We start from the raw sequence: 14545 nt of genomic DNA on the forward strand, positions 1-14545 counted from the left end.
GTGCTCCGGACGACCCTTTCGCCCACCGCAATGAGTCACAGAGACGTCTCCTTTCAGGCGGTTGTCTCTCTCTGCCAGCTGTGTTTTCGGCTGTGCGGACGTTAAAGAGCAGCTGTTAGCGGAGGTCGTGTCGTGTCGGCTGCTCCCGACCATACTCCCTCTTTGTTGGGGGGTGGGGGCCGCTCCGTGTGTTTTCTGTGGTGAACATCCAGGTCAGGCACCTCGGGAGACGCGGATGGCAGGTATTTTGACAAACCCGGCCAATTGTGCATCAACGTGAAATTCCCCAGCCAGTTACTATGGTAACAGTGAGTCTTGGTTGTAGTGGCCTGCAGTGCCAGGTCTCTCTCTCTCCTCCTCCTCTGCCTCTCTCACACATGTACCGAGCAGCATAGTGTCTTAATGATATTTCACCAACTCACCCACACACCACCAGTTACACAATAAGCCTTTAGAGTCTGCAGCGACGAACACCAGACAGGAGAGAAATGCTGCCTCAACTCTGGAGTGGAATGGATTTTAGATGTAAGGCAACCAAGATTTCTTTTTTTTTTTTTTTTTTTTTTTTTTCCTACAGTGCCAGTTCAATCTCAGTTACATCTGAAAGATAAATCTAAGAAAAAGTGACAGATTCGGAGTTTCAAAGACTCATTTGTTAAAGAAAAAAAAAGCGAGGCAAAGCTGGGAAATGAGCTACATCCACATGAGGCCTGACATATGGTTCCAGTTCATTAAGTTCTGTTGAATTAAATTGACATCATGTTCCTGCCACACTCTAAATTATGCAGTTATGTTTGCATAATTGTATGTGTATATTGTGGAGACATACTGTTATTTCCAATATAATTGAATAACAACCACTTTTAGATGGAAAAAACTGAAATGAACACTGGACTTGAGTTTCAGTGACTAACATATTTTACAAAAAGCAGTGTAATGAATAGACTTTGTTGTTGAAAAGACAATCTTCTTGCATAAATTCATTTTCATCAGACTTAATTGAACAATTAACTCCCCATTTAAGCAGAAAATTTAAATTTTATCTGCATGTTGATTCATTTTACACCCACTACTGCCAGCTGATTTCTGAAGGGGCAAATGAAAGCTGGAGACTTATCATGGCAGTAGAACATTTCATAAGTCTATCATTCAAATTTATATTTACAAAAACAAGTGGAGTGGGATTAAGTTGCCAAGGCAACATGTCCTCTCATCTACTGCAGCAGTACCGTGATGATGTTTGAGGTGCTTCCTTTCCCCCGTCATTCCCCAAATCAGCCTGTGTTTGGTCTGATCCGCACGCCGATACATGTCAGTTGCTTTACTCGTGTGCGTCTCTATTATGATCACCGCTATGTTTGGCTCCATGTAAGTCAGCGGAGGAGAAGACAGGCGGTGGTAGAGCCTCGACAGCACTTGGCTCGTAGGGTTTATTCCCCCTCCATCCCGGGGGGGGAAATCTGTAAATGGTTTAACTGTTTCTTTCACACACTGACATGTGAGTGAGAATTAAGAAAACCTCCCATCTTGTCACACTGGATCCCCCTTAGCAGGGGAAAAAGACACATACTCAGCTTTGTAATTAAACTAGACTTTACCAGTTTGTCAGTTCTGTGGGTACAGTATTGAACAAGATCACAAAAGTGCACAAGAGGCATTGGTTCAACAGGAAGAATCATTCTGATTCAGGCGAGTTACGAACAAGGAAAAAAACAATTAAAAAAAAAAGTCCCTTGAATAAATATCTCAGTGTTATGACAAGATCATGAAAAATAGTCTCGCATAATAAAATTAGAGGGTAAATATTTCACTTTGATTGCAGTTGGTCTCCCAGAAAGCAGCTGCAACACAGTCCTTTATTATGAAAACCTTAAAATCCTCAGAGTTTAGTATCCTTATTACACCTGAACCTACATCTGGAGAACAGAACAAGACTTATTCACTTGTTCTGGAAACACTAGTTGTAGAGAGGCACCAAAAAATAAACAAACAAGTAAGACTAAAACCAAAGACAGGTTGTTTTTTTTGTGAAAAGGCTCGTTCCAACCAAAGGTTTTCAGTGAAGTACACGTTCACATTTTCACCTGTCAAGCAGCACCATATCCCCTCCTCCAGGAAACAAAAATAACCACCACCGTAAGAAAAGCTAACAAGAAGGAAGCACAAACAGCCTTGGACGTGCAGGTCTGTTAACACTAATGCACACAAACAGTCCTTCAACACTACACTCATGGTGGGATGGGGGTTATTGTTATTTTGGATGTTTGAAGGAAAGATCCTGAGTTTTCCTTCTAAATGCAAATATAATCAAAAGGTTCTTTACTAAAAATGACCTGCTGCGGTCTCCTCTGAGGGTCCTTCCCATGCTTGTTCCTCTGAGCAACTCTGGAAAGGATGATTTATTTGTTTTCATCGGAGAGGACAGCTTATCTTAAGGTTATTTAACGGAAATAATCAAGTTGTCATTATGGTGATGGTCATTGGTTGGCCTGTTTTCCTTTCCAGGGAGATTTAAACTTACCTGGAGGCACTTTGTGTCACGGCCATTTATTATATATATGCATATAATTTAATATATACAAACTGTCTTTAACACACCTGAGATACATAAGAGGCAGCAGCAAGGACAGTCTGTAGAGGGACTTAAATTTCATATCTGAACGGGGGCCACAGTTATCACTAATTATTACTTCAGTAATGTTGTCTCATTTATCTTAGCCCTTTTAAGTCCTCTCTTCTACTTTAAGCTCATACAGCTTTTGTAGACGTTCTACAGCCTTCAGAAAACAGACAGATGGACAGAATCTAAGAACCCACCACCAGCTTTTTAAAGCCGCTTTTCCCCCACAGAAACGGATGAGTAAGCTCAAAGTGCGACTCGGTGTAGTTTTATGCAGCCAGCACACAAAATGGAACCATTTTGTGGGACTTGCTGGTCTTCCTCCTCTTTTTCTGATTTTTTTTTTTTTTTTTAAGTCTGACAACAACTCTTTTTCACAAGGTAGTGTTTATTAAAAGCCAAAGCTGATAGATTCAGAGAGGACATCACTTTGGGGGGAGTAGGTGCCACATAGTTTCTGCCCTGAAGAGACATTTTAGTGAATCCTTCATGCCAGACCTCTCAAACTTTCAGCTCAGCAAAACCTCTCTCAGTTATCAACACCAAGTTTGGCGAGTCCCTGTCTGAACTCGTGCAGCTCATCCAGTTTTCCATCCAGAACATCCATGAACTTCTTCAGCTCGCCCTTCATGTTTCCTTGTTTCTGTCGACTGTCATCGATGTCCATCTGAAGACCCTCAATTCTCCCTTCCAGCTCCTTGTTCTTTGATTCAGCAACCTGCAGGGCAGATGTTGAAAAAATAGTTATAACACAGAATGTTATGATACAAACCGCAAACTTAAATATATTTTACTGGAATTTATCACCTTGTGTTGGTCAATGACATATCACAATAAAATGCTTTAAGGTTTAGAGTTTTACCATGCCACATTTTCCTAGCCACTATGTATGTACAGAAAAAAAGTGATTTCCCCCCCCCCCCCCATTCCCTAAATGCATGAATTAAAATAGAAATTCCCTTTTATCTGGAAGGTATCAGGAAGGACTCGTGTGCTGAGTGTGAGGATGGTCGTACAAGCCAGTTTTTCAGACTAACAGGCGACACATTAATGCCACAGATACTTTTGAAGGGAAGAGATTAAAATAGGGGGTCAAATGGGACTTTGGTCTGCATGACTGCATCCTACAGCTGTCTCCTGAAACTTGATCTCCTCACAAGGGGGTCATCTTTAAATAGAGAGGAGCTCCAAACTGCAGTCCAATAGGTAAACACTTTCTAATCATGTTTTAACTTTGATGTGCGAAAGTGAATTACTGTGTAAATAAAGACTGCCTCGGGTATTGGTTTAGAGCTCACCAACAGACAAAGATATCTGAGGAATCTTTCTTTTTATGGATCTTGTCTGTTTGGATAGTCAGATAGATAAACTGCTCCAGCCATTGGTCTCCATCCAGCTGGCAGAATCAAATCCTACAGTGGAGCTGGAGTGATGAGCAGGAACTACAGGAATGCTAGTGTTGGTTTTTACTCTCCTCCACAATGTGACTGAAAGGCAGTGCATTCATGACAGTCTGTATGATCAACCCTGCTCCGAGTCACCCAGGGCAGGGGGAAATGAGCATCAGTATCAATGTGGCTCATGTCAGACTTGGCACCAGCAGCCCACACTGTCATTCGCGGAGTCTGGCTCTTCTGGTTTTACAGAAAGCCCGGTACCACAATAAGAAAACACCCTACTTTAAAGCAGCTCTTTGTTCTAAATATGGCGTCAGGTAAACCTGCATTGTTTTATGATTTCTCAACACAAAGCGATTCTGACTGGCACAGCCCACACACCTGCTGAAGTGTTATCAGACCACATCATTAAAGCCCTTTAAAAACCTCCAGAAGTACTATATTTTTTTCACAGAACAGAAAACACACACCACCAGGAAACCAATGTATCCTGAGAGCAATGCATCTCTGTTAAGGAAGGAAAAAACTTTTCAAAGAGTCAATAATCCACTCAACGCTGCACTGGGCACAGACCTTTATTAATAGATACAGTAACAACAATATGTGCTGGTGAGACACATGATAGGAATGTTGTGTCACCAGCCCTCGAGCAGAATGATGAATAGAAACTCTCTTTACCTCTGAAAGAGCTGCGTACGCCTTAAAGCTTCACATTCTCATGTGTTCAAGGCCTGCACAGCTCCCTGGCTCGCCTTTTTTTCTGCTTTAAAATCAAGGCTGAGAAAGGTAACAGGATTGTCACTGTGAGCTTTAAAGATACCTTCAGTTTTGCAGTGATGCTCTCACACTCTCCCATCAACTGAGGGATTATCTCTGCCTGCCTCCTCAGATTCTCCAACTCCTAGAAAGAAAAAAAAAAAGTTATTCAAAAGCTAAAAAAAACAACATCAGGCTGATGATTATCTTCAAAACATTAGGGGGGTTTTAGCATTTGTCTGTTACATAAGACAAATGCTTGCCAAACTAAAAATGCAGAAATCTACTAACGACAAATCCAATTAAGACTTTATTACCCAGCACATAATAGTGCAAAACACATTACAGCTGCTAAATAAATGAGTTTTTATTCTGCCATCCAGGTATCCATAGCATCAACACAAAGGTGAAAGAAATGAATAAAAATTTCAGGTTAGTTACATGTAATATTCCCTTAATTTGAGTGTTTCTCTGTTTTACTTTCATAGTTTTAGATTTTCTAAATGCCATTCTGTAATGGAAATTATTTTATTAAGTGTTCCAAAGTGTATGACCTTTAGGTTACCTCACTCCTCAGAACATCTGTGTTAGAGGAGGAGGCTGTAAAAGCCATTATCAGCAGTTTAATGGTTAAAACCCATGCTTTAGGGTGATATCTCAGGAAGTGAAGATGGGTCTGTTACTAGATAACTTTGTCACCTCTGAACCCGAGAAGGGTCTGGGGTCATAAAACACAGACTCTTTGAAGTTGAGATAACACTGTCATGTTTGGTATAAATACTGTGTGTAAATGGTGTTCGTGGCTCTGCTTCACTGACTAACCTCAGTGTCAGGGTCTTCAAACGCTTAATGCCTTTGAATAAAACTTATAAAGACAACGTCCGGATTTTCTCTTGTTGTGAGTCAACTTCTATCCACTTTGATAAGAAAATTCCACTACAATTCCTCTATTGCATCAATGCAATCCTCTTCATTCAGAGCAGTTTAACCAGAAATAATTGCTCTAGTCTTTGGAGTAACCTGCAACAGTTTTGTCCTTTTAGTTTCCATTTGGCCTGAGGTCAGCACCACAGTCGGTCCTAAATAATTCATCAGCTTGTTTTTAATTGGAGGTAGTGACAATGTGTATCTACAGAAGGTGGTGAGTCACTGTGCAGATGAGACTCTGTGGGCCGCCTGCTGCATCAGGGCTCTACAAACAGCGAGTCTCTTTCTCTCCGAGCCCCCAGGTCAGTGTTTGGAACATGATGGCCGATATACCGAGGAGAAGAAATGCTGGAGCTCCCAGAGGGCCACATATTTCACTTGTAATCTTTCAAAATAAGCTAGAGCCTCTTTGAACTACTTTCCCTCCCGACAGTTTGCAAGATTCCCCATCGTCCAAAGAAGATGCATTTGTTCTAATAATATTCCAGCAGGGTTGTAAACTACTATATTCCAGACACATCTTCCCCCTTGGCAAAATGACTCTTAATATTCTAAAGTTTTATATTAATCAGAACTATAGAAATCATTCTACACAGTTGCCTGAATCACACAGATCCAGATTTAAAAAAAATGTTTTAGTCTGAATTTATCTAACAGAGTTATCCAAATAAAATATGACACTTAAGTTGAAACCAAATATTTACATACATAAAAAGAGACTCAAACTTTATTCTCACCGACATCAAATCAGACTGAACTGCTGAACCTGTTTTAGCTGAGGATTATTAAAATTATTTCCATTTGCCAGAACAACAAAGAAAGCTTTTTACTATTTATTGCTTTCTTCCAAGTCAGATGTTTTTACACACAAAGATTGCTATGCCTTTAAAAGGTCTGTGACACAATTCAACCAAGACATCATTAGAAAGGCAACCTACCGTGCGTTTTTCTGTGTACACAAAAACAATTCAATAATACATTTATTTCACACACACAACTATAAATCATGATGCAGATGATTGCAATGTTGGTTTGTCAAAACTGGGTCAAATGCCTGCACCATGTTGTGACATAAGAGAAGCAAATATGCACTTAAGCAGAGGAAGCTAAAAGTGAAGATTTGAGCGATTTATCAATAGTCTGAAGGAAGAGCTAGGTTGAGTGATGAAGAAGCTGAAAACAGCTACAAAGCCATCCATTAAACAAATACCCTTTTTTAAATATAACTAATTGTATCAACCTTTTATAAATGCATTATTGTAACAATATACATTCCTGAAAGCAGACAACAGAACAAAACTACAGAACAAAACACAGAAACATGTAATTAAACAAAACTGAGTGTACTGGTAACCTCTAATTCTCTGAAAAATATGTAGCCTTCATGCATAATTACATTAGACTAATTACCTGTGAAAAACAGCCTTAGTTTAGAACTACATATTTGGACCCAATTGAGCTTATATAAACTAGGGGGGGGGGGGCAACTGTGAAGAGGAACAGCAGAGCGCTGAGACACAGAAGGAGCAGTAATCAGGGAGGAAGGCATTAACCATTATTATAAGTAAACACCAATCAGAGTTACAGTGGCCCACCACCTGAAATGACCACATGTACGGTAAGGTACTCAAAAATTTAAGCTCTGGAAGACAGCGACAAGTGTTTTACACTGACTATAGAAATTTGGGTTTCCATTACTGCTAAAAGATGTGCACTGAGACAAAGGGGCAGACAAAGGAAACCACCACCTGTGATTTCTTACAGAGGTATAAAAACATCCTGAGGGAATAAAGAGTCGCAGGAAACTCAGAGAATTGGGGGTGGAGAGCAAACCTGAAAGCTGTGATTGCCTTCATATGAGAGGACTGAGTAAAACACAGTGGTTTAAGTGGTAATAAACCACTTGTTGTTTTACAAGCTCTCGGGTAGAAGCCAGTTGTGGAGAACAAGTCTGCTGTTTTAAGATGAATGTGCTGCAGTCTCACCTGCTCCTTCTCCTGCAGCTCTGCCTCCAGCTCTTTCACACGAACAGTCAGCTGGGCGTTTCTCTGCTTTTCCTGATTGGCTTCCTTGCACTGAGCCTCCAGTTCTCCAATCTGAACAAAGAATGGAAAATAAAGGTTTCTTTAGTCACCCATTTATCATGAGGCTGTCATTGGTTTTAAAATGTTAATGTCAGGGTATGTTCTGCGCTACAGGCTGGGTCACCTTGGAAGCTGACTACTGATTAATAAAAAGCAAAGTAAAAAGCACGGTTGCAACACCAGCCCAGCTGCAGACACAGCCCACATTGATTATGAAACTGAAATGATTCTATTTATAGTGGACTCAGACTTTGCTGCAGGGAAAACAGCAACTAATGAAAAATACAAGACTGATGAATTTAATGATTGTTTCTCCTGTGTGAGGAATTAAAGTTATATTAGCAATTTTCTCATCTTATTGAATGGATTTAATTAATACATCAGCCAAATTATTGATCGGAATGTAATCTATTAGAGACAGAGAGGGATTCAGTTGCCTTATTTCCCCTTCGAGGGATTCCTTTAAAAGGCATCAGCTTCTCCTTTAACAAGACTGATGAGTTTGTGTACAGGTTTGAGCTTTCCTGCAGGACAGCAGGAGTGTGTTACCTTTTTCCTGAGAGTCTCACTCTCTTCTTGACAGACAGTAAGCTCCTTCTTCCAGCTTTCTACGTTAGCTGAAGACTCCTGCAGTGCATCCACCAGTCTGGCATTACTTTCTTTTAAAGTTTGGAGCTCCGTTTCATACTTCTTAGCGGTGGTGTTGCTGCCAGAGAGGAGAAACAGAAATATAATTATTCGTGGAGTTAAAACCACTTACTGCTGAAGTGACCGGGGCTCATAGGCACTAACGTGACACAGAACGGCCCAACATTATTTATTTTATTGAATAACATGAAAACTGGGAACACTCAAAGTTTAGGTAGCTGTGTTCTAACGATAAAAATCGGAGCTGATTTAATCTACATTTGTTATGCATCACTGCGTGTTTCTTTAAGTGTGACTGGGTTGATGTGTTCAATGCTTGTTTAAAATGGGGACTGGGATGCTCCTCTGCATTCATCTGTTTTACTGGTCCTACACTTCCACAAACCCAGATCCCAAAGCCCTAATAAGGAAGGAGAAAGTCCAACCAAGATGGGATCCAAGCGGTCTTACTGCAGAGGCTGAAAACTTCAATTGTATAACTTCCCTTGGTAATATTTACTCTTTGTCTCATTTCAAAATCATTGATTTCTCACTTTTTTAGGATAATCCAAAGAACTTTCTGATTTGATCCACCTTATACAAAGCTGAAGGCATTAAAATAGCATTAAAAGGGATTTTATTACCATCAACCAAGAAGGTTTTGCTTTATAAGCACAATTGGATGCGAGGAAAGAGGAGCAAATATATGTAACTTAAAAACATTAAATTAAATTCAAAAGGAAGAGAAATGGGAGACAGGCATATGTATACATTTCATCAGTACTTGTAACAGTACTGTTGCAAACTTTTCTGCTGAAGACTGTACAGTTAAAGAAGCGACGCCGCTTTTGGTTGCTGCCTAGAACCAGTTCTAGAAGATATTGCTTACTATAATTTTAATTGGCTCTGCCACCCCGAGGTCCCTCTAGTCCCATCTGGATCCACATCTGGTGTTTCCATGCAATTATAATTCATACACTTGTCATCAGGAGTGAGATTCAGATAACCCAACAGAAGAGCAAAGCCTCAGTCGTTAGAACAGATCATGATCATACATGTAAGTATTTGGGGATGTGATATCTCACATTAGTATAGGAAAAAAAAAAAATCTTTTGGTGTTAAGAAAAATACAAAATGTGTAATTGATGAGGAGTTGTTGTGTGTCAAGTGAAAAATGACAACAAGCTTCATGGATTCAGTTTCGCTCAACTGTGGTGAGATGCATGTCTGAGCTGATCATGATTGGTACATTACATTAAAACGATCAATCTCATGAAAAATCTGTCTCACATCTATCAATAATCAAGTTACAGGGGGAATTCTCCTCAGAGAGCCATCTTGTTGCCTAATTTAAAAAGGAATAAATGAGAGGAATACACATGCTAAAAATATTTATGCTCAGAATCACAATATTAATAATTTAAATGAAAATTGACAGATTACATTGGAACTATTTAGCAAAAGATCTCACTATTTTAATGATTAAGCAAAGAAACAAAATCAAAACATAATCTAAAGAAAAAGAAAAGAAACAGGGAAATTCCAAAGCGAATCAACAATAATTGTTCAGGGTGTTAATAACAGTATATCTTTCTATGTCTCTTTATCACATTCAAACACAAAGGTTTTGTGAATTATTTTGTTTTCTTTAACTGGAAAAAGGAGAAACGGATTCAAGCTTAGCCGCTCTGTGATCAGTTCAAAGGGTTACAGAGTTCAACTCAGGCCACTGCTATTAAACTGATAAGAGTATTCCTTACTTCGGTCTGAAAGCCCACTGTTGCGATACCTCACACTGGAAACCAAATATAAACCTTAGCAGGTCCAACTCCCAGAAACCTGCTTCGGACGTTGCTCATGGGGAATATCTCGACACACAGCTGTTATTCAGTTGGCTTTGAATGTCTAGGTGGTTCGTGTCTTCAAATTTCAAAACCGAACCAACAGCACAAAAAGTAATCTTGCAAAATATGATGGCTTTAGTTTCTACTGCTGATGTATGAAATAAAATACTTTGCTGGAACAAATACAAAAAAAGGACAGGGAAAAAAACAAAACACCGTTATGCAACTGAATTTTAAGCAAGTTGATCAGGCTTGTCTTTTTATTCCAAATGGTACTGGATCTTTTTGGTGCTGGTTCTGTTTGTTTCTCAGGTTTATGGAGAACTTAAGTCAGTACTAGGCGGCTCACAGAAGTTATGCCCAGTGACGTCACCAAGAGACAATCACCGTACATTCATGGGAAACTAGTAAGGTATATAGCCCCCTTGTTTCAGGTTCTAAAAGAGACAATCCCAAAACAATCCTTCTGGCTGGCAGCACCAGTCTATTCAAGGTTCAAGGCATGTAATTAAGAACAAAAAACACAAATCTGCATTGAAAGTAGTGATGAATTAATTGTGGGTCATTTCAAAAGGTTACAGAGAACTAAACTTGGGGAATAAGATTATTAATTTCAAGAAATACTCAGACATGTATTTAAATAAGCAGTTTCTGATCAGAAAAACTGCACAGAAAAAACACACTTGATTAAAATAATAGCCATGAATCATCTGCTGCTACCCAAACAATGTTCAGCCTCCAACTGATCCAAAATACTGCAATGAGTTCTGATGAGATTCAGCAAAAGACAAATGCTCTCAGATTTGATCCTGTTTCAAGTGGTTCCCCAACCTGTTGATACAGATGGCCAATCTGTCTCTACCTGTGAAAAAAAGTTCCTCTCTACGATCACTCTTTACTAGTCTTTGAAACTTGGCAATTTGAAAACAGATTACATTGAATCTGAACTTTTTCCACTAAGCAGAGTTGAAATTATTAAATGTCAATTAAACTTGGGAACTTCCTTAATAATTAACTATGAAAAAGAAGTTTAAATTCTTATGTTATGCCAACATTAAATAAATGGAAAATCTAAATGATGAGGTGAGAAAACAAAAATCTCATTAATGTGACAGAAGACAAGCTTTCCTGTTGTTTCCTTAAAATGAATTCTTACCTCTGCTCTACGCAACTTTTGAGACGTTCATTTTCACTTTTCAGCTGAGCAGTCTCTGGACTAAAGGAGATTTTCTCATCATCTGTCCCGTTGATGCTTGACGCCTGGTTTGCTGAGGGGGTCTCCCGTCCAGACTCCTGGTAGTCCATACAGGTGAAATTGTATATGAGGGAAGATTTTCAGTATACTTTCAGTTTACCTGCACTTCCTAAATGCCTAGTAGATGCAACCCAGACATGGGTCTGGCAGTCTGAGTCCTCTATGATGGGGCCTGAGGTCATCTTTCCGCTGAACATTGTAAAGAAGTTGAACACATAAGCCCTGACAGAGGAAGGATGAGGAAACTTTTGCCTGTATTTATCATTCATATGGCCCAGCAGCCCCCAGTGTCTCAGGGCCGAGATTGAATCCTACCATCTGGACTCACTACCAGCCTGAGAGCTGGGCCAGCAGCAAACGGACTGACTGCTGAAAAATTTACCTCCAATCATCTTATTACTGGCTCCTAATCTTCCAGAAATCTGGCTTATGATGATCTTTTGACTTCTCATTTATTATATTGTAAATGTTTGCAGAAATAATTTCCAAACCATTTTCCCCTCTGAAGTTACATAAATGATCTCTCTTTTGCATTTGGCTGTGACTTTATAGGAAGGAGTATTTCAAACAACTGGGGGATTCTTTACCTGGGAGTGGTTGCTCAACGTGTCCCCCTTTTCTTGTGATTTGTCCTTTGCCAACTTCGCTGCATCTTTTACTTCCTGGAATTTCTCTGCAAACTGAAAACACAATAACCAAGAGCTGTTGTAAGTGGCTAAAGAGGCGGATACCAATTTAACTTCTAATTACACATGGATGAATTTGTCCTGGACTTCTTTGAAAAAATATAAACCATCTAGAAACAAAATCTGAATTCTGGATCTTTTTTGCTTCAATTCTGCATTTGATTGGTAAAGTTGTGTACTGATAGATGTGTGTTTTAGCATGATTTAAAAAACAGCTGTCTCCAAAAAAAAATAGATAGACTTGTGTGAAGAGCCTAGAAATGTTTCATCTCACCTTTGTCAGCTGTTGCTCTGAAGCAAATCCCAGTCCAAACACTGTGTTGGCCCTGCTGTCTGCCCACTGGCCAAACTTTTGGGACGTCTTAGTGAATGTCATGTTGGGTGTGATTGTGCTGTTGATAATAACCTGAGAATTTAACAAATAATGTCATAAAATTAGAAAAAATATATATGTAAAGGAGTTCAGTCAAAATATAAAGTGCATACAGTGCTGACTCAATTTTGAAAATTAAAAAATGTGTAAGCTGTCCATATGTTTCAGTTTGCAACAGAGTTCAATAATAATTTTTGCTACCACTGCAAAAGCAAATAAAAAGAAATCAAGTTTTATTCTACAGCTACAATAAAAGATGTCCAGATAAAACATTTCAAACATGCGAAAAAGGAGCATTATGCTCTGATGGCTGCTGACCCACTTTCATTTAAACAGTACATGTTCACCTGTTGCATCAAATGTTAATAATCATCTAATCATCTGCAGTAGAAAACTGCAGATATCAGGACAGAGATTGTTAAAGCCGTATAAGCCTGAACATGTGTCTTGCTGTGAGCACAGACAAGTAAAGCTATGTTCAAGGAGAGATTTGCAAATAAGCACAAGGTGCTGTAAACCAGAGCCAACAACCCATGCCACTATGACCATCTAACAGTATTTAAAAGCAGGACACGTTAATTACCCCAACATTGAAGAAACAATGGAAGACAGATTAATCACAGAGCAGCCCTGGTCTCATAGCAACATGGCTCTGAACACCAGATTACAGATTTCAAACTGCTGACAGACTCATGTCCTTTTCTACGCCCCCATCGTCTCCCTCTCCATCTTTTCAGTGGCCAAAGTGTTAAAACCATTTTCACTGAATCATTGCTGGACACAGAAATGCAAAAATGAAAAGAGACATTAGTTCAAAAATAATCATGCTGATTTTTAAATTTATTATTTCACACCTTCATACTTCTTATATACTGAGAAGCAGCATTTTATCTTGTCTGATTGTCTGATTCAGCCTGATAAAAAAACAAATAAAAAAAAACCATCTCCCTTTCAGAGATTTCACCAAAACAAATGTGACCCAGTTTACGCTGAAGAGAAACCTGCGTAAAGCTTGAACATCACTCACACGTCTCATTTTAAAGCAGCACAGTGAAAATTTAACTGTGTACATTGTGCTGGCTCAACAGAGTGTGTTAAGATGAAGCTTCAGTTATCTTTGTGGAAAAAATATAACAGGACTGAGGCTGCAGGATAAAAAAAAAAAAAAAAAGAATATGGAAAACAGATTTATTTTAGTGTTTGGCCAATAAAACAACCTCAACATACAAATGAAATAGCATAAATATGTTAAACGTCCAATTTTCTTCTTTTTCATGCATTTGTTTGCAACACGTTCACATTGATTCCTACATAATGTTCAGGAAGCACCAGAATTTATTGCAGCGGTAAAAATAAATCCCCTTAACTTGGGAACATTTTTCAGCCAGAAATAAAGGAAATCCAGCATTAAAAATGACCCCAGATTTATTTGCAGCCATAATAATTTAATATAAGTAAATGTCAAACATTTTTGTAATTTCTACTTGATCAAGAGTGTCTAACCGATAACCTACTCCTCTGGTTTCCCCTTGGGTAATAAAATGATTTGACATATTGGCCCATTTCTCTTAGCCAATCCTCAAAGTGGGAAAGACAGGAGCACATCCTATTAAAGTAAGAAAATGTGTGTTGATCTTCATAAGTCATCATACTGCTACAAGAAAAAAGTGACTCTCCTGAACCTGTTCAGTCAGAACAATAGTTTGAAAGGTTTAAAACAACTGTAACAAACACTGCTAGGTCAGGACCCAAGTTTATCAATCAAAAATTAGTGTCAGCAGGAAGGTCAGGAAGGTAAAAAAAACCAAACAAATCTGAACTAATTGTTGGAGAACTGCAACTAAGAGTGGCAATAATGGCTTCACCCAGACTCCATGACAACCATGTGCATGCTATTGATCTATTTGGGAAGATTGCAAGGAAAAAGCCTTTTCTGTCCTATCATCACAAATGTAGGCAAGTGGGGTTTGCTAATT

At 39.0% G+C, this 14545-nt stretch overlaps 1 protein-coding gene across 3 annotated transcripts in view; it reads right to left on the bottom strand.

Annotated features, from left to right (window-relative positions):
* Positions 1–1575: 1575 nt before the first annotated feature.
* Positions 1576–14545, bottom strand: part of homer2 (homer scaffold protein 2) — a 29396-nt gene continuing 16426 nt past the window's right edge. For all 3 annotated transcript variants that reach the window (XM_047363010.1, XM_047363009.1, XM_047363013.1), the window contains 7 exons: positions 12471–12602; positions 12098–12190; positions 11412–11548; positions 8334–8490; positions 7686–7796; positions 4838–4918; positions 1576–3338 (listed from right to left, as the gene is read on the bottom strand). In XM_047363010.1, the coding sequence (XP_047218966.1) occupies positions 3150–3338; positions 4838–4918; positions 7686–7796; positions 8334–8490; positions 11412–11548; positions 12098–12190; positions 12471–12602 (900 nt within the window). In that variant the 3' untranslated portion in view covers positions 1576–3149. The remainder of the gene's footprint in view (positions 3339–4837; positions 4919–7685; positions 7797–8333; positions 8491–11411; positions 11549–12097; positions 12191–12470; positions 12603–14545) is intronic.

Source organism: Girardinichthys multiradiatus, chromosome 4 (assembly GCF_021462225.1).
Source record: "Girardinichthys multiradiatus isolate DD_20200921_A chromosome 4, DD_fGirMul_XY1, whole genome shotgun sequence".
Classification (NCBI taxonomy): Eukaryota; Metazoa; Chordata; class Actinopteri; order Cyprinodontiformes; family Goodeidae; genus Girardinichthys; species Girardinichthys multiradiatus.